We start from the raw sequence: 24797 nt of genomic DNA, 5'->3' as shown, positions 1-24797 counted from the left end.
CTCTGCTGGAGAAGGTGGAGAATCTCCAGATCCCAACAATTTGAAGCAAGGAAACTCTGCCCTGCCTTGGATTACTTCAGAGTGTAGCATGGTGCTTTGGTTCTCTTACAGAGGGAAATTGGAGCATTTAAAAAAAGATAAGAGTGGAACTACTTTATGATTCACAAATATTTTTTAACGGGTTTAAATCATTGCAGTACTCCCCTCTGCATATGTATAACCTCAGATATAGAGAGAGTCTCTATCTATGTCTGTAAGCAGAGCAGCATAGTGTCTCTCCTTCTCTTGTCTCATGCAGACAGATCATGCCCAACGGCTCGCTGCCTCACCTGCTGCTCTGTCTGCTATCACACCTGCAGATCTCTGCTTGTAGAAATACAGTAAGTGCTCATAGGTAAAGAGACTGAAAAGCAAGAAAAGTCCAATAAAAGTCTTTAGTTTGAAGCAGTTTATAGGAAATGTCAATAATGTGGATTAGTTAAGGAGGACATTCAGTTTTGTTTGGACCCGGCACAGATAAGCAGGAAAAGCCTTTAAGGGTATTAATCCGATACGACCCGGATATGAGGACAGAGCAGATCCTCATACAGCCTCACCTGTTCCTGCAGATTGTCCTGATATTTCCACACTAATGAAACCTTCTGGAAAAAAAGGATTCATTGGTTTTATTAATGATGCTAGGATCTTATTCTGATTTATGTTTATCATTATCTGATTCTGAAGCACTGGCAGTTCTAGACAGGTTCAACTACAGTTCTAGACTGGTTCTGGACCCTGTCTACGTCATTATACTGAAAGCATACACTACAAAAAAGGAAATTAAAGTACATTTTTCTTGAAAAAGGCATATTTCCATTGATTTGAGCAGGTAGATAAAATAATTTACAAATGTAATAGGGTGAATTGCCTTTAATTTCAATTGGATAATATTATATTATCTTACTTTAAGGGCAAAAATATACATTTCTTTGGCATATCATCTTATTGACCTGCTCGGTTTGAGGGCAAAATACACATAGTTTTAGAAAGTTTTACTTATTAGATCAGTTTTTGCGGAGTAATGCCAAAATATTTTTTATACTGACAGAGTACTTACAGAGTTACCTTGTATAAATAAGATTGATAGGTTTGAAATTGACACAGAATCCATCTGGAGAGGCCCCTGTTGAAAGTGTTTGCAAAAAGTAAGAGAATTTCAGAACAAATGATTAAGTTTAGTTGATTGGGTAAGTCCCCAAATGGCACCTGCTTCCTAAGCCAATCACAGCAGCAGTAATAACTGTGACGAATTATATGCCTGATTTGTTTAACAACTAGGTCAGGAGAAATGGGTAAACATCCGCAAAGGCACAAATAATTTTTCAAAAAGAAACAGGCTCTCTCTAGCTAAAACAATCACAGCTATGTTTGTTTTGTTTCAGCTTTGAATCTCTGGTTGATGCTTGGACGTCATAGACGTCCTTGCATTTTGTCGAACATCTGAAACATTTCTGCGTCATGATTAATGCATCTGTTCGTTTCTGGCAAGATGTACTTTCAGGCGTTTGTGACTTCACAAATCTCCTACCTTGCTTGCAAGGTAACTGACAGAGGGGACTGCACAATCAATGGTGTCCATGTAACAGAATCTCACAACCTTAGATCCAATTAAAAAGTTTGGTCTTGTTTTGAGATCCTTATACTTCCTGTTTTTGCAATCTTTATCATAATTTGTTCCTTGTACCAATTTAATCGTTAATCTATAAATTTTACAACTAAAATTTGCAGTCTCTTTTACAGGTATAGAGGACAATCTTTTATTTCTGGGTGGATCATCTAAATCAGTGGTCCTCCTAATTGTCAATCATTCTGATGATATGTTTACGTAAGGCTGTCCTACATGCTCGTCCCGTTAGCTAACTTTTTCTGTGCATGCGCACTTTCAGGCGTATATCTGTGGTGAGCTACGGCTTCAGTCATCGAAGCTCACCTTTTTCACCCTGGTTCTTTGAAAATGGTTGAGAGTCGTAGGAGAAAAAGTGTCTAGGAAGCGTATGAGAAAAAAAGCAAGGCCTTAGAAGAGGCAGATATATCCCAGAATGCTTTGTGTGGAGATCTCTCATTGCAAAACATTATGGGATTTGCTGTCACAACGGTCCGCTGTCCATAGGCTGTCTCTTCCCGACTATTCTTGTTGCGATTTTATTTTCGTAATTTTACGACTTTATTCTTGTAACTGTTTGACTTTATTCTCGTAATGTTATGATTTTAGTCTTGCAATGTTACAACTTTATTCTCGTAATTTTACGACTTCAATCGTAATGTTACGACTTTATTATCATCGTAATGTTACGACTTAATTCTCGGAATTTTGCGACTGTAATCTCGTAATGTTACAACTTTATTCTCATAATATTACGACTTTATTCTCATAATTTTACAACTTTAATCTCGTAATGTTACAACTTTATTATCATGTTACAACTGTATTATCGTAATGTTATGACTTTATTCTCGTAATTTTAAATTTTTATTCTCGTAATTTTCAACTACTATCAAAATTTTACAACTTTAATCTCGCAATGTTACGACTTTATACTCTTAATTTAAGACTTAATTCTCGTAATTTTACGACTATTATCGTAATTTTACGACTTTATTCTCATAATATTATGACTATTCTTGTTGCGACTTTATTATCATAAATTTATGACTTTATTCTCGTGATGTTATGACTATTTTCGTAATTTTATGACTTTATTCTTGTAATTTTATGACTATTCTTGTTGTGACTTTATTATCATAACTTTATGACTTTATCCTCGCGATGTTACGCCTATTTTTGTAATTTTACGACTATTATCGGAATCTCATGAATTTATTCTTGTAATTTTATGACTATTCTTGTTGTGACTTTATTATCATAACTTTATGACTTTATTCTCGTGATGTTATGACTATCTTTGTAATTTTACGACTTTTTTCTCGTAATTTTATGACTTTATCCTTGCGATGTTACGACTATTTTCGTAATTTTACGACTATTATCGGAATCTCATGACTTTATTCTTGTAATTTTATGACTATTCTTGTTGCGACTTTATTTTCGTGATGTTATGACTATTTTCATACTTTTACGACTTTATTCTCGTGATGTTATGACTATTTTCGTAATTTTATGACTTTATTCTTGTAATTTTATGACTATTCTTGTTTTGACTTTATTATCATAACTTTATGACTTTATTCTCGTGATGTTATGACTATCTTCGTAATTTTACGTCTTTTTTCTCGTAATTTTATGACTTTGTCCTTGCGATGTTATGCCTATTTTCGTAATTTTACGACTATTATCGGAATCTCATGACTTTATTCTTGTAATTTTATGACTATTCTTGTTGCGACTTTATTATCATAACTTTATGACTTTATTCTCGTGATGTTATGACTACCTTCGTAATTTTACGACTTTATTCTCGTAATTTTATGACTTTATCCTCGCGATGTTATGACTATTTTCGTAATTTTACGACTTTATTCTCAAAATAGAAGAAGAAAAAATCTCCAGTCTGGCCCTAACACTCCGTCGCACATAGAGAAGCAAAGAAAACACTGCAAAAGATGAAAAGTAGTAAAAACTGCTCACGTAGTAAACAGCGAGTAGAGCATGCAGACAGGAAGAGAGAGAGGGAGAGGGGAGGGAGGGAGAGAGGGGAGGGAGGGACCATGCAGAGGGAGACGGAGCTTGCCGTCTGGCTAAGCAGCATCCTTCCCTCCTCCCTGCTCCTCCCCTCTATCCTCTCGGCATCTCTCCCACGCTCCGGCGCTCAGCCTGCAGCTCCCCGGATCCTCCCAGATCCTCCAGGGGAAACAAACTCCGCTCAGCTCCGCATTTTTTATTTTGTTTTCTCTTTTTTTCTGTGAGCCACTCCACTCCGCGCTGCTCGGTACTTTCCGTGTCTACCTGCGGCGGCAGCAGCAGCGGAGGTGGGCGGGTGGAGTCCTCTGACCCTCTGTCGCCCACTCGCCTTCTGCAGAGGAGGGGGGGGATATGGATGGACTGCGCCTGCCTCCACTCATAGAAGAGACTCTGGACTCTACAGGTCGGTGCTGCTGCTTCCGTCACAAATTGCTTTTGGCAGATCATGTAGGATCAGAGCAGAAAAGAAACAAAAACAAGGTAACGGGTTGATGTTTATCTCAGCTGAGGAAATGTTTACTGCAAGCTGGACAGAGGCGCTAAGAGGAAGATGATTGTTTTCATAATGAGAAATGGGCACTGGGGGTCAGATATTGCAGACATTTGATGGAGGCAGCACGCTGGGAGGTGTTGCCTAGCTGCCAGCCAATAGCAGGAAATAATGTAGGCCCAGTGTTGGCTCTGTTACACTGGAGCATATGTTATTTCAGGCTGAGAAATTTCATTTTTTTCTTTGCAAGGTTATAAAATGCTGCAGCTTTATTCCAATAAATTCAGAGCATCTCTATTTTCTAAATCAGCCATTTGTTCAGGGAGAAATCTCTGGAATGGTTTCTGTGTATGTGTCCAAAGAAGGGAGGATCTTGTTTTGCATTTTTTGAATGGTTGTGCGTACAGGGCGGCCCTGTTTGGGACTCTGCTTGGAGGATGTTTATCAGTGTAGAGAGCGCTCAGTTGGAACCACAGGTCCAGAGGCCTGCCGGTCCGCCTGGGTCCAGGCTTCCTGTGAAACACTGCCCTTCAGCTGAACTTAGAGGACTGCCTCCACAGGATGCCTAAATGGCAAATGTTGTCATAAACCTCAGGTTGTTTTGTGGGATTTCCTCTGATCAACCACAATGTAGAACAAAGAGACATCATTTAAAGTTCTGACTTTATGTTTAGATTTTCATTTTTCCATCAGAACAGGAACTGTTCCTATTTCCTGACTGACTGATGACCCCACTTGGGATAAAGCGTGTCCGAAATGGATGGATGAATGAAATCATGCCCACAGCATGATGCAGCCACCACAGATTGTCACTGCTGGGGTGATGAGTAAAGGTTGATGTTGGATTGATGCTCTGAGCTTGATACAGTGTTTCACAGTAGGTCTTCACTGTACCTACACTGAGTGTGTCTCCTGCACTTTGTATATACTTTGTATCTCTGCTTCTTTTTCTATGTCTGCTTCTGTCTCCTTGAACCCCAGTCGGCCTCGGCAGATGGCCGCTCTAACTGAGCCTGGTTCTGCTGGAGGTTTCTTCCTGTTAAAAGGGAGTTTTTCCTTTCCACCATCGCCACAAGCATGCTTGGTATGAGGGATTGCCTTCAAGTCAAAGAGTCGATGCAATCAACTGGTGGTTCTTAAATAGAAAAAATTAAAACAGTAAAACTTTATCTGGTTGAATTATCTCTGTAAAGTGCCTTGAGGTGACATGTTGTGAATCGGCTCTATATAAATGAGCTAAACTTAAACCGAAACCTTCCTCTCTGCAGATATGTAGGCTACATTCTTATAATCATTGAAGTTTTTGATTGCCAGTAAAAGTCAATGGACAAATGTTATAATCTGCTGGAAAAATAACGTTTAAAGTGTGCAGTGATGAACACAGTTCTATTCATTCCCAGATTGGTAAGCTGAATTTTGAATAACCCAGATTTAGAACTATTGTTGCAGTTTCACAGGTATTCTGGAGAAAGATGGGATTTTCTCCAGCTCCCAACATTCAGACTTGTCTCTGTCATTTTTTTATATGCCTAAAAAGCAACTATAGAGAGAAAATAAAATATTTTCAGTGTTTTCTGTTAATTTATTTGCTTTATAAGGCAGTTTCATTTAGAGTCTGTCAGGTTGAATGGAGGTTTGAAGGATCCAAATGCAGAGACTGAAGCTGAGGTGGTTTCTTGCAAGATTTAATGAACCAAAAAGGACAATAGAAGCAAAAATCCCAAAACATAAATCCACAAAATCCAAAAATACTAAAAACAAGGAATACTCACAACAAGGGGCCAAAGACATGATGACAAACAGCAACAGTGACAGAGCAGGAGGTGCATATATGGGAGAGAAAAACCAAGAGCAGGCTAATCTGCAGATTGGGAGCAGGTGTGAACAGAGGAGCCTAGAAGGGAGCTGAGGAAAAGGAGCCGAACACAAGAGGGCAGCAGAGGGCAAACAAGAAATACTCAAATACACTCAAAAATAACTAGAATAACGCAAAATGTAAATAAAACCAATGAAAACTTAGAGCCAAAGGCTTGTTGGTTTATTCTTTATGTAACATCGAACAAAAAACTTATAAGGTCAGATATTCTTACAAAAGCTTGGCAGCAGAAAAAGTCTTCCAGTCATATAACAAGCTAACGATTTGCAGCCACCTATCAACACCGTTTTTAGTAAATCAGATTAGATTTTACTACAAAAGAGGATTTAACTTTCCAATATATATTAAATCTAAACAAAAAAAAAATAAATAAAAGGTCCTGAAGTGTTTTGAGAATCTGAAATGTTCAATATAGACTTATTACATCTTTGTATAATTAACAGAGTTGTTTGATGCACAGCTTAAGGCTGTACATTGACCATCATAACATGGAGGCTGTCCCAAGAGAAAATGTTTCCTCCCTAACAAGCTTGTTCCCATTATCGTAACTCCAGGGACCTTTCATTTCATCATAGCCCCAGGCTGGCTGTTGACACAAGGAAATTCAGCGTGTAGTGATGGCAAGTGTGTGTTCTTCAGTAATAACCATCCTGACTGATTCACTATAACAGGAGTGGACGTCAAGCAGGCATTATTAAGTGGACACGGCTAGTTGACTAGTGTAAAGTCACATTGTTCAGAGTTACACACAGTCGTGGTTCTAAATGGCTTAATGTGCTTTTTCTCTGGATGAGGTCATTTCCAGCCAGACGTAAGTCATCGATCTGACATCTGGAGAGAGAGAGGGGAGTTTTCTTGTTTTTCTATTATGCTCACATGGGAAAAATGCTGCTAAATCCACACTCATATAAGCAACCATAAGGAAAATACAGAAGGTCTTACACAAACACACGCTGTCACTAATCAATAAAACATCATCAGATGTTCAGCTGATATTCGCAGGCTGTCTAAAAGCATTATCTTTTGCTGGTCCTCCCACTTGCTCGAGCCGCCAAGCGTTTCTCTCCCTGCGATCCCACTCAGTTTCTTCTTCCCCCTCCGTGAACGCTGCCATCATCTCTGCTCTCTCCAGCACCCACACACACACACCCCTACCGACACACACACGCCCATCCACACACACGCACATAACCTTTTGTACCTGACAGCGTCCTCAGCCCACACGGCTTTTCTTTAGAGTTCACCACCCGTGGTGCAAAAATTCCCATATCACTAGCGAGGCTCTCTGGAACTAATAAACAGCATGAAGGGATGTCTTAGAAAAACTTTGTGGATGTGAGAAACTCTCAGAGAACCGGCTAAGAAAACAAATTGGGCATGTTTGTCCAGTCCTCAGGGTGTCCCAGATCCCTCATTCTCTGGCCTGACTTATTTGGGCTCTGCGTTTGAAGAAAACAAAAAACAATAAAGTAGAGGAAAAAGTATTAAACAGGGTTTTCTCAGTGCACATGTCTAATTGAGGTTATTAACACATAAGGTCTTAGTCAATCCCTTAGAATTCCAATAAGATCCATGTATAAATAAGATCAGTAATCAAAATATAAGTAAGGAATTACTGAAGTGAATGAACTATTTCATATGAAAGCTTTTTTGTACAGATAGCATCATTTATAACCATTCTCATGCATTGAGCAGGGGTGATTTTGACCAATTGCTCCAGATTGACTTTCTCCAACTCTTAAAAATGTCAGTTTTTTTTTACAGCGTTTTTCAATTAGATTGGAATTAATTAATTGCCTGCTCCTTATTTTTTCCTTCTCTAATACTCACTGAGAGCTTTCTTCCCATGTGGGGGATAATTGTTTTCGTTAAAATCCCTCATTATGTTACCACCTACAAACTTAACTCTGTGCCGATTTGGGAGTTTATGTACAATGCCATAACCTGGCATAAGCCAGATTGATAGGTGTAGATCCATTTGAATTCTATAGGGTATCCATCTGGAAAGGCTCCTGTAGAAAGTCTTCATAAAAGGGAGGGCCTTTCAGTGCTATTGTTCGATCTGATTGGTTTATATAACCAAGTGACACCTACCTCCCATGTGAAGCTTTTAGCCAATCGGGGCAGCAGTAGAAGCTGTGACAAATCAAATACTTGATTTGTTTCACAACCAGCAGAGTTAACTGATAAATGTAACTCATCCGGTTGGGTGGAACGCTTAATTATCTTTTCTACCCACAAAGGCAAAAGTCGCTTCCTTTGGCTAATTAAAAAAAGAAAAAAAAAAATAGTGTATTTCAGCTAACACTGGCACAACCATGTTGGTTTTTGCTTCAGCCACCTCAGATTCATAGGCAATACTACACCTCATTGGTTTGAAACATTTCTGCATTTTGGGAGTTGGTGAATTCACAATTTATCTTGCATACATGGTCAGCAATACCATTCGTCATCCAGACATATTGCGTGCAATTATACCCAAAGTATTTACTGTTTATCTTGTTCTCAATGAATCAAATAGTTCTGCCTCAAACGTTAGGAGGATTTCAATCCGATTTTCTTCTGGGGTGGAGTCTAGCACTCATAAAAGCATCCGCCACATCAGGGCTCAGAACAGGGGACTCAGTATAGAAGGTAGACAGACAGTTGGATAATTCAAATGTCTTATTTATGAATCTGCAGTTAGAAGAACCTCTGCAGAAAGGAAACACAGTTTAGTGACCACTTTAATCTGGCAGAGGAATTTTATGAACGTGAGTCACTAACCTGGTTTACTAGTTCAGTTCGTGCCCAGAGAACAAGGTGGGATTAAGCTGGTGGGCTTCCAACAAGACGTGGCATGTCCTGCCCATATTGTCCCAGATGTTGCAGGCCTGGAGGATTGAGAACAAGCAGGAGACCATATCCAAGCAGACAAAGGAAAGCAGGATCATCCAGAGTGCTGAGCCCAAGCTGGTATTGAGGACTATTCAGGATTCAGAACCAGGAGATCAGAAGTCCAAAGAGGTTCCAAAAGGAAATCCAGGTCAGTGACAGGAAGCAGCTCCAAGTTCAGCAAACAGGCAGAATCCAGCAGGCGTCCAAAGATCGGTCAGACAAACAGATCAGATTGGAACAGGCAGGCTCAGTGGTTGAGAGGCAGAACAGGTCAGAACCAGGTTATCAGAAACACTAAGGTAACGCTGAAACACTATCACCACTGGCTCGAAAATAATCTGGCCCTGATGACTGGTTAGATGGCTGGTTAAATAGAATCAGGAGCAGGTGGAACCGGTTGAACGGTAATGAGAAAATGGGCGGAGTTAGGCAGGTGAATGAAAAGAGAAAAGAGCCAGTTTTACGCACCAAGATCGTGACAGGCGGTTGATGACTCTCGCCAAGTGGTACTTTATTTTTTTGTTGTCACTGACAAATATTCTTCTGGCAGCACTGGATTAAAGTCTGACCCAGGAAAAACACTATTTTTCACGCACTATAAAGATATTACAGACTTATTTTAAAATGTTTTTTTACTTGATGATTAATTGCGTTGTTACCAGCATTTTGTGTGAATTTCATTGAAAAAGATCCATTAAAATATGTTTTACCTGGAAAAAAATGTCCCTGTCCCTATAAATGCCTTATTTAAGAATTAATTTCAAAGCACTCTGCAAAATGAAGTCAGCTGTATGTAGTTTTGTTCTTGCCTTGTTCCATAATGGGAGAATTCTCGACGTTCCCAAGGGAATTAGTGCAGTTTGGGAACTCATGCAGCCCCTTTCTGCTGATTTCACATCTTTCCCGGCTGCTGGAAATGGTGAGATATCATCAGTGGACAGCTTCTCACCCTCAGGTTCTTTATTCTTTTAAAATTTGCAGCATCGTTTTTGCTTTATGCTACCCTGCGTCTTTCTTTTGTCCGACTGAATCGCCTTAAAACCTCGCAGAGATTGCTTTCAGGTGGGATTTGCTGATTTGTGATCAAACAGATTATTGCTGCATCACTTGTTATAATGCTTTCCTGCCATTCATATCTTGTAATGGACAGCCCACGGATGCACAAAATATCCTCACTCCTCCAAAGACTCACTATTTATCTGCATACTCATTTAATAAGGCCAGAATGTGGCACATTCCACAGCGTCTTTCTCTTCCATTGACCCACTTTCCCTTCATTTATTTTGGAAAATGCAAACATGGACTTTTTTTTGTTATTAAACTCAAACAGTGCCTCATAATGTTAACTCTTGAATGTGTGTGGCCTTTTTAGTTTCTCTTATTTCTGATGCTCCTAAATCTCCCCTGAGTTCTCAGATTCAAAACACAAATAATAGGAACCAATCTAACATTAACCTCATGGGACCTCTGCCCCTATTTCTATCTGCTCACTAAACCTTTAGAGTCAGCAATTATCCTGCAATGTTGAGTGAACTGGATCTTGATAAGATCACTCAGTGATGGGAAAAAAAAGCCAAAATGTATGCCAACCTGTGAGCAGAAATCCATCTGAATTACCATGGAGACGGTCCATATGTTGAGGCTTTGATAGCAGAGGTCACAGTGGGATGGACCGCCTCACACGGTTGGTCCAGAGGAGTGTTTAATGGTGAGAGGAGCAGCGAGTAAAGCCTTGATTTAAAGCAGAGCTGTGCTCTTATGTTGCTTATTGTTTTTCTCCAAACTCCTTCCCTTCTCTCTGCTCTTTTTTATATGTAGCTGAGGAAGTATGGCGGTGCAGGGGAAAAGCTATGATGTCAGACAAAACAAGGCTGCTTTTCAGGGGTTGGGGTGGTGGGTGGTGTGCATTATGCATGTCTTCCTACACAGTGATTTAACGCCAACATGCATATATTTAAACATATGCAGCTTCAACATGGTTGTCTGCTTGTTTATTAGATGCACTGTTCGTAAAGTGCCTTACAAAAAACAGATACTTGTATCTTTTTAAACTTTTACTTATTTCTAATTAAAAAAAACTAGAAAATTGTATTTTAAATGAGATATCTGAACATGAAGCACCAAAGAATTGAGGACAGTTTTGAAAGGTTTTTACAAGTAGGAAACTAAAAAGTGTTTGAACATTTGCATTAGACGTCTGTGTTAATTCACAGTGAATAAAAAATAATCCCGCAAACCTAACAATTGGACCAGTGCAAAAAAGGAGACCAAGGCAGAAACACACAAAATACTTGCAAAGTAAAATCACTGCAAAGGAGAAATTCTTTAATCATAGGAAATAGAGTGGTGCACGTGTAAAAAAGCTGCAAACATTTAAATAATGTTAGCATGCAGAGGAAAATGTTGCAGGTAACAAAAACAACAAGTTTAAAAAATCTGCAAACTATCCTCGCATAACGAAAGTGCTGCAGACCATGAGGGACAGATTAACATCAACTCATAAGGGCCTGCACCCGTAGTAAAGGCATACATGGGATGCTCAGAGAGATAATTCAAAAGAAAAATGTAGCTTTTCTTTCTTCCCTCCAGATTTCCTCTAGATGGCATTCCATAAAAAAAAAAAAAAAAACAGATCCGCTCCATAGACATTTATTCATAGAAATGCCTATTATCTGCCCCTATATGAGTCAGTGATTGCCTCTGCATACTGGGCTGGAGCTCTTATGTCAAATTAATTTCAGCTTTTCAACTATTTGCTAAATATATTTGTTTGCAGCGATTTTTGTGTTTCCAACATGTTTTCCTTTTGCTTCTCTATTTCCTGTGATAGTCTAATTTTTGTGTTTATATGGCTGTTTGAGTTTGCTGTGAATGCATCCGTTTGTGTCCCTTAGCCACCGTACAATTCGGGTCAGGTTGCAAGGAGGGTCAGGTTACCGAACAATTTCCTAAAATGTAAACACATAAAAAAAAATCAGCTATTTTAGAAAATATGACATAATTGCAGATCTACCGAGAAAAGGCCATCTGTTGGGCCACTGTTGGCCCAGGATAGGGGAATATTGGCCAAAGAATGAAATAAAAGAGCCCATGGTAACTGGAGAAGCTGCAGGGGTCCAGGTCAACAATTAGTTCTGTCCTCCACAAATCTGTTCTCACGGAAAAGTGAGAAGAAGCCATATTCGAACGAAAACCAACGATGTCATGTTTGCAATTTCAACAAGCCAAACCCGGTATACAGAAAATACATTAAAGGATGTACTCCCTTCAGTTCTTCTTTGCAAAACATTCTGGTAGGTTGGAAACTAAAACTTTACATCATTCAAAGTTAATCCTACCTACCATGAGATATGATGACGAGGGCAAAACACTGCACTGCTTTTCAGCAGGGACAGTAAAGCTGATAGGAAGATGGATGATGCAAACAGGCAAATACTGGAAAGTACAGCTTTTAGAGGCTGCAAGAGACTTAAGGCCAAAGGTGCACTTTCCAGTATGTCGACTAGATCTGAAAAACTAATTTGGGACACTAGGATGCTTTTGAGGGACAATTTGGGTCAGTTGCAGCTTTTTTACTGTATTTTGTAACAAACTTTTGCAAATTGAGAATCACCTTTCACTGGCCTCACCCAGTTCTAAATCATTTCACTGACTTTGTTGTGGCTGCATTTTTATTTTCTATTTTGTATCAAAATCCTTTAACTGTTCTGTATTGGGGTTGGTAGTGACATGGCACTCGTCGACAAAGACCGCAGCTCTGCTTTCCTTGCATTTTTAAACCTTTTATTTTCTAATTTAAACCAGGCAAATAAGAGATATCATTTTGATTTGTTGGACTGCAGGGCAGAAGTGAAAAACGCTAGCCTCGTGAGACCATCCTGATCTCGCTAGCTTTCAAGATTTCACTCGCTAAGTCTGGAGACTCTCCGTTGAAGAAAATTTGGAGCCGTTCACCAAACGAACGTCCAATCAGCGTTGGCTTTGAGGCGGGTTGAGGTTTGACGCCACGAGAAGCGCGACAGTTCAGTCTAAACAACATGGCGGCTTCAGCCAATGAAACTAGCGTTAGCAAGTTTTATCGGAATTACAGAGTATTTCTTCACTGAAAGAAGAGCAAAACACTGCTCTGGAGGCTTTTCTCAGAGGAAAAGATGTTTTTGCTCTTCTCCCGACTGGGTTCGGCAAGAGTTTGATCTATCAATTGGCTCCTCTTCGTCGTCGCTCTGTTAGTACGTCATATGCTTCGTTGATCTGATTGGTTTATTTGGCCCGTCTATCACCAACATAGGCCAATCAGCTAACCAGTATTTTCGCCCCTTCCCAAAATTACTTCAACGGAAGGAATCAGGCAGAGTCAGGTTAGAAAAACCAGCATATTCCTGCACAAATTGGGGCATCTTGTTACCCTACACTTCAAGCAGAATGACACCAAACATCAAACAAGATCAAAGCATTTTCAAAAAAACAGTTTTTAAAAAGTCCCTACGGTATTTGAAATGGAAATTTATAGCAAGACTTTAAAAATAGCTGATCAAAGATGTGTATCATCTTATCGGACTTTTTTTCTTTTTGGGGAACATTACTTAATATCCTATTTCTTCAAAAAAGAAAAAGTTTGAAAACCCTGTTTAGCATTTCCCCGCCTCTTAACTGGTATTTTGTTCTATCACAAGATATTTATTATCTATTGTACCTGCTTTAAAAAAGCAGTGACAATGATCCACTCAAAAACATCTAGGTTCTTGGACTGACGCTGCTGCTGCAGCAGCTCCAACTGCAAAGCAGAAAAGCATTGGGCCACAGAAACTGCGTAGGAATGTCTTTAATAAAACATAAAATGCCAGCCTCCAAATGGGACCTGAGTCCACACTCCTCACTTATTTTAATATATCATCTTATAAAGTTCTATGAACACTGCAAAAATGATCTCAAAATGAGTAAAAATTTCTTAAATTAAGGGTATTTACCCTTAATTTTAGCAGGTAAATAAGATGATTTGCCAATGGAATTAGTATTTTTACTCTTAAAATAAGGTATCTATATAAAATGCACTTGAAATAAGACAATGCATTTGTTTTTTTCCTATTTTAAGTGTAAATTGTCTGGTTCCATTGGCAAAGTGTCTCATTTAAATCCTTAATTCAAGAAAAAATGCACTTATTTTAAGAAGAAATGACTTATTTAGATTTCATTTTTTTGCAGTGAAGTGTGAGGAGATCATTTTAGGCTTAGGGTTGTCACTAATCAAAATATTATGACTTTAATTGGATGTTAGATGAGGTCTTAGAATAAAACACCCCCCTTAATGTCGAATTTCCTGGTTTGCACAGATATAGAGAAGTTAAGGAGCACACGGAAGCAAATGGAAACAACATATTTCCCCGATTTAGACACATATGTGTCACACAGATACGCCACTGACACACTTGTCTAATCATATTTTCATGCTTCAGTAGCAGGCGCCATCACATCACACCTGTGAAAGCCTGCAGCACCAGTTTCCAGCCTGCTGTTGTTGCTTTTTACAGCCAACTGTTGCTCTCGCTGCAATAACGCGCAATTGGGTTTAGTGTGGGAAATGATTAAGGTCCAAGCAAGCAGAATCCTTTGCGCCCCCATTTCAGATCATATCATAAATGACTCTGAGATGCAGCGAGGATGAAGGCTGTCACATGAAGTTAGGATGAAATGACAGCTCTTTGCTTCTGAATTTCTCCTTCTGGAAATCTCCATCCATATTTAATATGCAATCTGTTCCAGCCTTAAAAGCACCAGGGTCACATTCACTGGTTTCCACGGTGACTCTGTAAGGTGTTTAATGTACCTCGCTACGGTTTTCATAACCCTTGAACTTTTTCATATTCTGTCACATCACTGTATAATCATAACAAAGTAAGAATTTTAAGATACATCAACAAAGAGTGGTAGAAAACAAATCTGGGCTATTTTTTCCAGTAAAAATTAGTGGTGTAAATCACATCCATCGTGGCGATTCGATTCAGTATCGATTTCCTGACCCAACGATTCGATTATTTTCGATACTCGCGAATACACCACGATACGATTCGATTCGATTAATTGTTTCTTTTTTTTTTTTTTTTTTTACACCTTACAGACTAGACAATGTTTCAAATTTGAAATAAATCAATGAAAGCTGTAATATCGTTATGCAATTTGTTTTAGAAATAACAGCAAATAACAGAAGTAGAAAAGTTGCAGTCCACCTATTTCTATTAGGGGTGGAACGGTTCACAAAATCCACGGTTCGGTGCGATTCACGGTTTCGTGGTCACGGTTTTCGGTTCGATTCGGTATATGTTGATTGTTACAACGCAATCCCATAAAAATTTATGAAATTAATGAAAAAATCCCCCCAAAAAATAATGGATTGTAATTATTTTAAATGATCCGCAGAAACCCTGGATCATTTCCGTATATTTTGCTGCTTTGAATTTAATCATCTCGCGCATGCTTTCTACCATCTCCAAGGAACTCAGAGCGGACGGGAGCCACAGTGGAGGCTGTAGGCTTTGCTTTGAGCAGCCGGTCTGGAGCGCAGCGGGGGTTGCTGACGAATATGTGGGATTTCGGGGTTAGCATGACATGTTGCTGTTAGCATAAACAAAACGTGTTGCACAATGCTTGCACACTGTTGCACTTTTATCCGCAACTTTCGTTCCGCCGTCATCGTAGGTCACTCTAAATGCAAAGTGGTCCCATATAGCAGACCTATAAAGTGCTGCTGGCGCGTCTTCCAACTCCTGTTCTTTCCCACTCGCCATACCCACACAATTCTCGACAACAACTGATTTTTTTCTGCTACACCCGGCTAAGCTACTTCGCTTCTTCTTCTTCTTGTTTACTACTGGTGGTTGGCTTTGGTTGCAGTAGCGCCACCTTCTGCTCTGGAGTGTAAACGCCTCGCCTATGAGAAAAAGGAGCAGCGCATGAACCAAACTCAAAACACGCGAACCGAACCGAGACAGTCGAACCGAACGGTTCTGACGGTTTTCATAAATCGTCCCATCCCTAATTTCTATTAAAACCTCATTCACTGAAATATAATAAGGCCTTGCATCAAAAAATACTGCATAAAATCAGTGCAATGCCATACCTCGGCTGCAGACGTCCCCGCCCCCTCCACAGACGCTCCGCTGCACCTCTTTCAAATTGTAGCTGACCGCCGACAGTGCCGCAGACAGGAGGCCGGCTTGTTTAGTTTTTATGACCGAAATTGCGGAAAACAACTTGTGAAGTTTGACTCGTTAGAAGAGCGTGGGGTGCGAGAACGCTGGGACCCTTTTTCCACCTGGATCCCCGCCCTTTTTGGCCCTCATGTCCCACCCCCACTTCCTCACTGCCTCGGCCGTATCTAGACCCACAGCGTGTAGCACAGACCACGCTTCAATACTGAGCATAAATAAAAAATGTCTGCATAAAGCTCAGTGCAACACACTGCTGTAAGAGTATAACCAGGAAGCGAGGTAGGAGGGCAAAATAGGTTTAGCGCCACCGCAGCACGGGAGGGAGAATTACGTCCAGGAGCAAATGGATAAAAATAGACCGGAGGGGGAAAAAAAATTAATCGATTCTCTTGCGGACGTATCGATGCATCGCATAGTCGTCTGTTGGATCGATGCATCGATGCAAAACGATTATTTACACCCCAAGTAAAAATTAGAAATATTTACTTCTCACTGAATATTCCTCCTCCTTTACTCCGAAACCCCTAATTAAAAGCCAGCTGCATAGATAGAGTCCCATTCTGCCTTATTTAATCTTCCTGTGAAGCCTGCTGCTCCTTTGAAGGCTCTATCCTTCTATCAAGTTGTGCATCAAAGTCAAGTCAGTTTTTTGTGTAAAAATGCTCACCTCTGATCAGCAGTGAAAGCTTCAGGTCACGGCACCCTCTACAGAGGCCTTGGCTTCCACATAGAGTGGCATTGTTGTTGAAAAGTCATATATTGTGGCATATTTGTTAATAAAATGTCTTTCCTGTTTTCTCTCTATCTGATTAAACTAGAGTACTATAATCCGTCATATTGCAGTACACTCTAGGGCAACATTTGATGTGTGTTAAAGGGACAAACTGATTAGAATATCCGTTTTTTTGCGCTGCTTTGTCCAGATAAGTCAATAAAAATACAAAAAAGTTTAGCTTTTTAAAGTGATGCAATGTCAAAAAGTTGGGGAGCATGAGTGCTTTTGATCTCGAATGCCAGATTGTTGGAGTTTTGTGACTTCTTGATGCTTGGTCACGATCCTCGTGAGTTTGGACTCAACAGCTCGGACCACTCGTCAAGTGTCTGTGAGCGGGTTTGTTGTTTGGTGAGAGCACAGAGTGTAGGGAGTGTGTCTGCCAAAAATGGGGAAATAATTCTGCAACAATGTGTAGGTTCTATGGTTTTAATCACCTAAATAAACCTTCATCTGATTTTTTCCTGTCAGAAAAGTTAATATAAAGGTTTTATTTACATTGACAACAGCAGAATTACACCTTCCTCACTGAACAGCTCGTCAGTATGCGTCACATCCCTCCCTCTCAATGCACGCCTTTGTTTGCCAAATTTTCACTTTTCCATTCAAATCTGCAGCGTGCAAATTCCATTACGTGAGCCGCTCCAGCACTGAGCGCCCAGTCAGAGGCGAAACAGAGAGGCAATGTTGCCTCGTTAATGTGCAAATTTAATTTCAGACAGGTATTTTGAGATGCTCACAGAAAGCACTTGACCTGCTTGTGTTGGCTCTTTTCTAAAGTGACAGATTGTTTGTTCCAATGTGGCCAATGTGTTTTGCAGCAATGTGATTAGGAGGGAATGTGCTGCTTTCAGATATAGCTATCCTCTGCCTGCAGCGTTTTGAGATGACTGCTCTGTCCAACCCTGCTCCTGGATGCGTGCTGCATCCATGTCTAAAATGATCTCTGCGTGACCGAGGCCCAGCAGGGCAGGCATCACGAGTGTGACCACAGCTGATTCCACTTTCACTCTCAAGGTGAGGCGAGGTAGAGTCCTTAGTAAAGGGAAGGTTTATTCATATACCTTTCATGCAACAATCTTCAAACCACTTGAACATCTCCTTGTTTTTTACGTTATAATCACTATTGCTATTTTATTGGGATCCAACATGGAAGATCAACACAAAGTGGTTCCTAATTAAAAAACAATACAAGGAAAATAGTGAAAACAATAAAAAAAAGGTATAGTTCCCTTTAGTCCAACCTTTGTAAAAGGATCTTTGGTGCGATTGCAAGTCAACGAGCGAATGTCTCTGTTCACAACCAGACATAAAAGTTTTTGCTCTTTTTCTATTTGTAATTTATTTATTTATTTGACAGGGATAGCATACATTAATAAGTACGGAAGAGGATTAGGGCCACTGAAAAAAAAAGGTTAACTGATTTTTACATTTTATTTCAGTTTAGTATGGGAAAGAAAGTCAGAATTCTGACTTTTTTCTCCGAATTCTGACTTTAATCTCAGAATTCTGACAGCTAACAAACATGTTAGCATCAAGCCGTAGCCATGTCTGTTTTATAGACTAGCTCTCTTGTTTTAATGACCCTCTGCTCCTCCATTAATATGCAGCAGGCATAGTGCTCCCTGGAGGGGGGCTCACCTTTTCATACTTTCAAAAACCCCTGGTATAGAAAATGGAAATTTTTAACTCAAATTAGGTAAAAAATATTTAAAATTACTAAATTATGAATGTATATTGACCTAATAAGAAATTTACATTTTAAATTTTAATTGAACCTAACTGAATAGAAATTTCACTTCATGCAGCTATCTTGATACATTTAAATAACTTGCCCTGTTTTTTATTTCATGCTTTTCTCTGCCTCCATGAAAACACGCAGGCCCCCTCCTGGTCCCCTGGTACATTTGGTCTAGAACCGCCACTGGTTCTATTTTTAACATGATGGATAGAGCTAAAAGATGTCTGTCTTTTTGCTTTAAACTACAAAACCTTTCTAAAACACTTCTACTGTGTTTCTTGGTCTTTTTGATGTCTGTAGTTGATTAATGTTTTCTAAAAAACTTCTGAGGCATCACAAAACAGATTTGTAAAGAGATTCACATAGAAACACGTAGGCTCTGTTGACTTTTCAGGTAACTTCTGATGGAAATTGTTGGTTCTGATGTTTTTGTGGGAATGCAAATATACAGGAAACTTTAAGATTTGTATTTGTAAAACACTTTCTGAATGGGAGAAGCATCATTTCATCACTTGCATTCATTGTTGTTCCCCCCATAAAACAACAATAGAATACAAAATATTGATAGTTGAAATGCAACAAGAAAACCATATATTTAGTAGATAAAGACTGATAGGAATGTAAAATAAAAAGAATTAAAAAAAACAATTGCTGTAATTGAAAAATATAATTGCAGTAAAAATAAATAAAAGAAGATTACTTTTGAAAATGTAGCTATTAAAATATTACTAAATAAAAAGTTAGCTACAGGGAAAAAAACAGCTTTTAAAGCAGCTTTGTTTTGAATAAAGCTGAAAGAGTTAATTATTGGTTGGTTATCAATAGATCTAAGTTTGTACATAATGATTTATTGCATTCAGGAGATTCAGTCACTCAATAGGGGACCTGCTGGGTGCCAAGGAGCAAAATAAAAATAGAACTCATGAGGTTCCTGTTTCAAAGATTACTTAATCTGTTTGCATGGATTTGTTAAAAGCTACATTTTACCAAATTTGATTAATATTAGGGATGCATCAGTAATATGTCCCCCAAAACAGTTGCAATTAAGGCAAATTAGGCATTAGGTGATATTAAAGTTCTAGTCCTACACTTTGCTTGACAGTTCGGTATCTTTTTAAGTGCAGCACAACTAAAAACAATCAAAAATAATCCACAGAATTTGATCAATATAATATTAGACATCAATGACATTCTGGTTGCAGCTCAGCCCTAAACAGACAAACAAGCTATGGACACATGGAATGATGCAAACTGCAAAATAAACACAAAAAGACAAGAGCAACACAAAAATTATGTTAAAAAAAACTCACAGAAAAGAGAATGATGCAAACTCTTACCACAAATGACCACAGAAACAGTCAAAATGTTGATGTTTGAAACCCGTCTAAAAACTGCTGGACTTTAATTCCAAAAGAAGGCGAGGCGTGAAATCTTCCTTCTTTCTTCTTTGATGTTCTAAAGCTACTAATTGAGGATCTTAAATCAATTTCCATGAGAATTTTTTTAAAAAAACCTTGCTGTTTCACAAGCTTGAAGATGCACTAGTCAAATCATTTGAATTATTTTGTAGAATGCAACAATTTTACATGTTCTGAATTATTAAAAGGGAGGAAATTTAGTTTCTCCATTATAACATTTCTAAGTTAGAAGAATGAAGGTGTCTTATTTTCATCTAGGCTGTGACAATCGCTGTTTTTTTAATGATGTTGCAAAAGTGCCTGAAGTGAGGAATAGAAGTGAGCCATTAAAAGTGTGCAGCGCCTGCTCTCCCAGTTGGTAACAGCTCTATTTAAGGAGCATCTAACAAACAGGTAGACGACAAAAGATGTTGCAAGTTGGATATAGATGTGCTGTTGAAAATTGTGCTTTGGTGTTTCAAGATGTTTCGTGTTTTTTCTGCAAACATACAATTAAAACTAAGAGATTACAAAAAACTTAGGAGGAGAAAAGAACTTCGGAATATTATAGGAATATTGCATGAATTTTAAAGTGTGGATAATAAATCACACTTTAGAGATGCCTGACAGGTTTCAATAAATTTTTTTTCGGTCATAGCATCTTGATTCTAACCTGACTCCTCCAGATGGATTTGCTCCGCATATCCATCTGGAAACCTTCGGTTGAAGTAATTTTGGGAAGGGGCGAAAATACTGGTTAGCTGATTGGCCTATGTTGGTGATAGACGGGCCAAATAAACCAATCAGATCAACGAAGCATATGACGTACTAACAGAGCGACGACGAAAACACAACCACAAGCCAGGCACAAGCCAATTGATAGATCAAACTCTTGCTGAAACCAGTCGGGAGAAGAGCAAAAACATCTTTTCCTCTGAGAAAAGCCTCCAGAGCAGTGTTTTGCTCTTCTTTCAGTGAAGAAATACTCTGTAATTACGATAAAACTTGCTCGATAGCCACGCTAACGCTAGTTTCATCGGCTGAAGCCGCCTTGTTCTTTAGACTGAACTGTCGCGCTTCTCGTTGCGTCACACCACAACCCGCCTCAAAGCCAACGCTGATTGGACGTTCATTTGGTGAACGGCTCCAAATTTTCTTTAACGGAGAGTCTCCAGACTGATTAGCGAGTGAAACCTTGAAAGCTCGCGAGATCAGGATGGTCTCACAAGGCTATCTTGATTCATATTTCGCAGCTAAAATACGCGACGGTTGAAATAAGAAGTAAGAATAATTTCCGTTTTGAATTGAATTGAATTGGTTTGAGGTACCAGGTAGGGCTGGGCTGGCTGAATCGAGAAAATTGATTAATAACATTTTTTGTTTATGAAGATATAATTATCAGAAAATCTTGATTTTTTTTCACCAATCTACCAATCTTTGGGTGTCCATAGCTCAGATTAATATGGGTTCATTTATCACTGTCTAATGCTACTACTGTAGCTGTAAATGTTTAGTTTGTTATAGATTCATTGTTTTTTTTGGTTTACAGCTTTTTTCAAAGCTTGAATTTTTTTTTTTTATATGTTAATACATTTTTTGAAAACAATGCTATTTTTTAAAATAAATATGTCTCTTTTAAAGGCATACTATGCAACATTTTTCAGTTAATTAATGTGTTCCATAACGTTTTGGATGATTAAATGAGTCATTTCAGGTCGAACAAAGGTTTTCTCGGCCGCCCTGGTGGTCTGTAGGGGAAATACCGTACTTGCAATTGCAGGAGCCCTCGGCCCGCACCCACAGGCTCAGAAGTCTCGTGCATCGCGAGAGTCGGTCTTGCTTTACGGCGAGAACCTGGCTAACTACAATCTTTGTTATTTAGACACATGCATAACAAATAATGTATGAAAACATGCAAAATTTTCAAACTCGAAAATTGGAACAAAATAGTCACTTACCGCAGTAGACATGGTGATTCGTTGCGTTCGCCTGTCTGCTAAGCTCAAAACAACCACGCCTGGCTTGACAGAGAAACCAGGAGAACAGCTGAGCATATTTACGACAGTGCACTTTTACTTTCGCCCTCTGGGGGGAGCCTCGCTGGAAAATCAACACCGGTTGCATAGTGTACCTTTAAGTTCTAGAATGAAACTCAAAGGGGAGAAAAACATTGATTAATTAGAATTGGAAGAAATAAAAAAAATCAGAGATTAGATTTTCAAGCCATATCATCCAGCTCTGCTACCAGGTGACCAGGAGAGCTGAGGCCTCAAAGTTCAGGAGGACTTGTGAAAGTTCTAGGAAGTTGTTGGTGTTAAAAGCAGCTCTTCAAGTCACTCTCCATGTCCAGGAAATGAAGCCTGAGGACTTGGTAGAGGATTCCATCCCTGTGGGATACATGAATGGCTATAAGAAGATAGCCTAAAGAGTTTGTGCTGCATTACACTGAGACTCAGCAGAGAACCCTTGAAACAGCTTCTTCTAATCATTCGTCCCAAAGAATCTGAGCGATATTCAGTGGGAAGGTTCAGTCTCTTGATGGCCTTTATCTGCCGCTGGCTATACAAGCAGCTGAGCCTCCCCCCTGCTACTGTGTTCTGGCTCTTTATGACTAACTCATTACCCCAGCATCAAAGATTAATGAAAAAATTGCCAAGTGTTCATGAAACCTCTCACATTCCTCTCAGGGGCTGCTTTCTTTGAATTAACAATAATATGAAAAAGATATATTCGCCTGGGCATTGCAGTCCTGCACATGCAGTACCTTGCAAAAGCATTAACATTCTTTTAGTTCTTCTCACACTCTGTAGAAATTACAGCTAAAAATATTATATGGTATGTTTTTGCCTTAAAATGTTCCCATTAATCGTTGGAAAACAGCTGAGGCTCAGTTAGCATGCATAGAGAGAATCAGTGAACAGGAACCAAACAGTTTTGCACACGGAGGCCCTGATGCTCAATTCCAATTTTTGTTGTGAAATCCAATTCTTTTGCATGGTTGTTCACATAGCCAGATAAATGCGACTTGTACGCGATCTCCTGTGTGAACTGCATTCACACAACGCAAGTGTCCCGCATGCGCAGTAGACGACACAATGTAATCATGAGCGAGTGTGCTCTTTGTTTACGTAAGTAAACGTGTATTTTTGCTGGAGTGCATCTAGTTATCTTTCACTTCTTTACAACCTCAGCCCGTGCAATAACAATAAAATCTTTTTAAGAGGGTTGAAAATAAAGACTGCTCTCCGCATTATCGTCCGGAATGGTTGATGTTTTTCTTCCTGCTTCTGTGTAGCAAGATGCTGAACCTTTGTTGAGTTAGTTCAAGTTAGATGCATGCGACCTTGCAGTTCAGACACAGGTTGCAATTGAAAAGATCAGATATGTATCGGATCAATTCAATTTATTTATATAGCACCAAATCATAACACATGTGACCTCAAGGTACATTACGGTTCACCAGATCATACAGTCAGATTGATTCAAAGTTTTCTATTTAAGGAAAACCAGTTGATTGCATCGACTCATTCACTCAAAGGCAATCTCTTACACCAAGCATGCTTGTAGCGACAGTGGAGAGGAAAACTCCCTTTTAACAGGAAGAAACCTCCAGCAGAACCAGACTCAGTGTGAGCGGCCATCTGCTGAGGCCGACTGGGGTTCAAGGAGACAGAAGCAGAGATAGAAAAGGCTACTGTAAAAGGCGACCAGTCCAGGAAACACACAGACAGGTAGACAAGCTCACATGTCAGAAGATGAAGAGAGCACATTCAGCCAGTCACCCTCAGAGAAACAGGACTACACTGAAAAACAGGCCGAACTCCAACATCTAGAAACAAAGGTGTTGATGGCAGCAGAACAGCTGATATTTCTCTCCAGGATGGAGTCACAGCCAAACAGGAACAAATGAGGCGAAGCTGCTATGAGAAAAAGCAGAGATAGAATGAAGCAGAATGATGAAAAGGGTACCTATGTCCTCCACAGGTCTAAGCCTATAGCAGCATAACTATAGAGATAGCTCAGGACCATGTGGCCTGGGTCGCATTGGAAAAAATTGGATCTTTGTTGTTTAGACTGCCATGAAAAGTTCAGATACAGGTCGCATATGGGCAAAAAAATCATTTTGGGTCACTTAAGGCCGCTGTGTGAACGTAGCCAGAGGTTCGGAAGTTTTTTTAGTACAGTAGACTGTGTGGAAGAGCATCTCACACCGGAAGATTAACCTCCATCACAATCTCTAGTCTTTTGCAGCCTCGTCTTCTAGGACTTTCCTGCATTTATAGTTTTATTTTAATTTTTCAACCAACACTGCAAATAAGATTTATAGGTAAATGTGAAAATCTGCAGCTTGTATCAAGAATAAAATCTGGAACTATTTAAAGGGTAACTGATATTTTTATTACGTGTTTTTAAAAATCCAACGCAAAATGCCACTTGTAATGATAACTGCAGTTTAAAAAGCTCTTTCCTAATTAGTAGATCACTCTTTGCTGTTATGACTTACTAAAAAATAACACTTCCAGTCAAACACCAGCCACTGATAGCCTGCTGGCGACCTGTCCAGGGTGTACCCCGCCTTTTGCCCATAGACTGCCGGAGATAGGCACCAGCACCACCGTGACCGTGGTGGAATGAGTGGGAAAGGGTGGATGTATGGGTTTGCTCACTGCCTTCTTCAAACTCCACCAGAGATTTTGTCTTATAAAGTATTTCTTTATATATTTTTACTTATAGTGAAACATATCTCCTTACAGATTTTC

General features: G+C 39.4%; 1 protein-coding gene across 2 annotated transcripts in view; it reads left to right on the top strand.

Moving 5' to 3' along the window:
• Positions 1-3772: 3772 nt before the first annotated feature.
• The window catches only part of LOC107086001 (coiled-coil domain-containing protein 136-like), a 48883-nt gene continuing 27858 nt past the window's right edge, over positions 3773-24797 (top strand). The window contains exon 1 of one of the 2 annotated variants that reach the window (XR_001481289.1): positions 3773-4082. Coding sequence is in view for 1 of the 2 variants with exons in the window: in XM_015376716.1 (XP_015232202.1) it covers positions 4031-4082 (52 nt within the window). In the remaining variant the exon portion in view is untranslated. The remainder of the gene's footprint in view (positions 4083-24797) is intronic. The other variant, XM_015376716.1, reaches the window with a different exon arrangement.

Source organism: Cyprinodon variegatus, unplaced genomic scaffold (genome assembly GCF_000732505.1).
Source record: "Cyprinodon variegatus isolate N-32 unplaced genomic scaffold, C_variegatus-1.0 Scaffold140, whole genome shotgun sequence".
NCBI classification, from domain to species: domain Eukaryota; kingdom Metazoa; phylum Chordata; class Actinopteri; order Cyprinodontiformes; family Cyprinodontidae; genus Cyprinodon; species Cyprinodon variegatus.
This window is presented reverse-complemented; position numbering and strand designations above follow the sequence as displayed.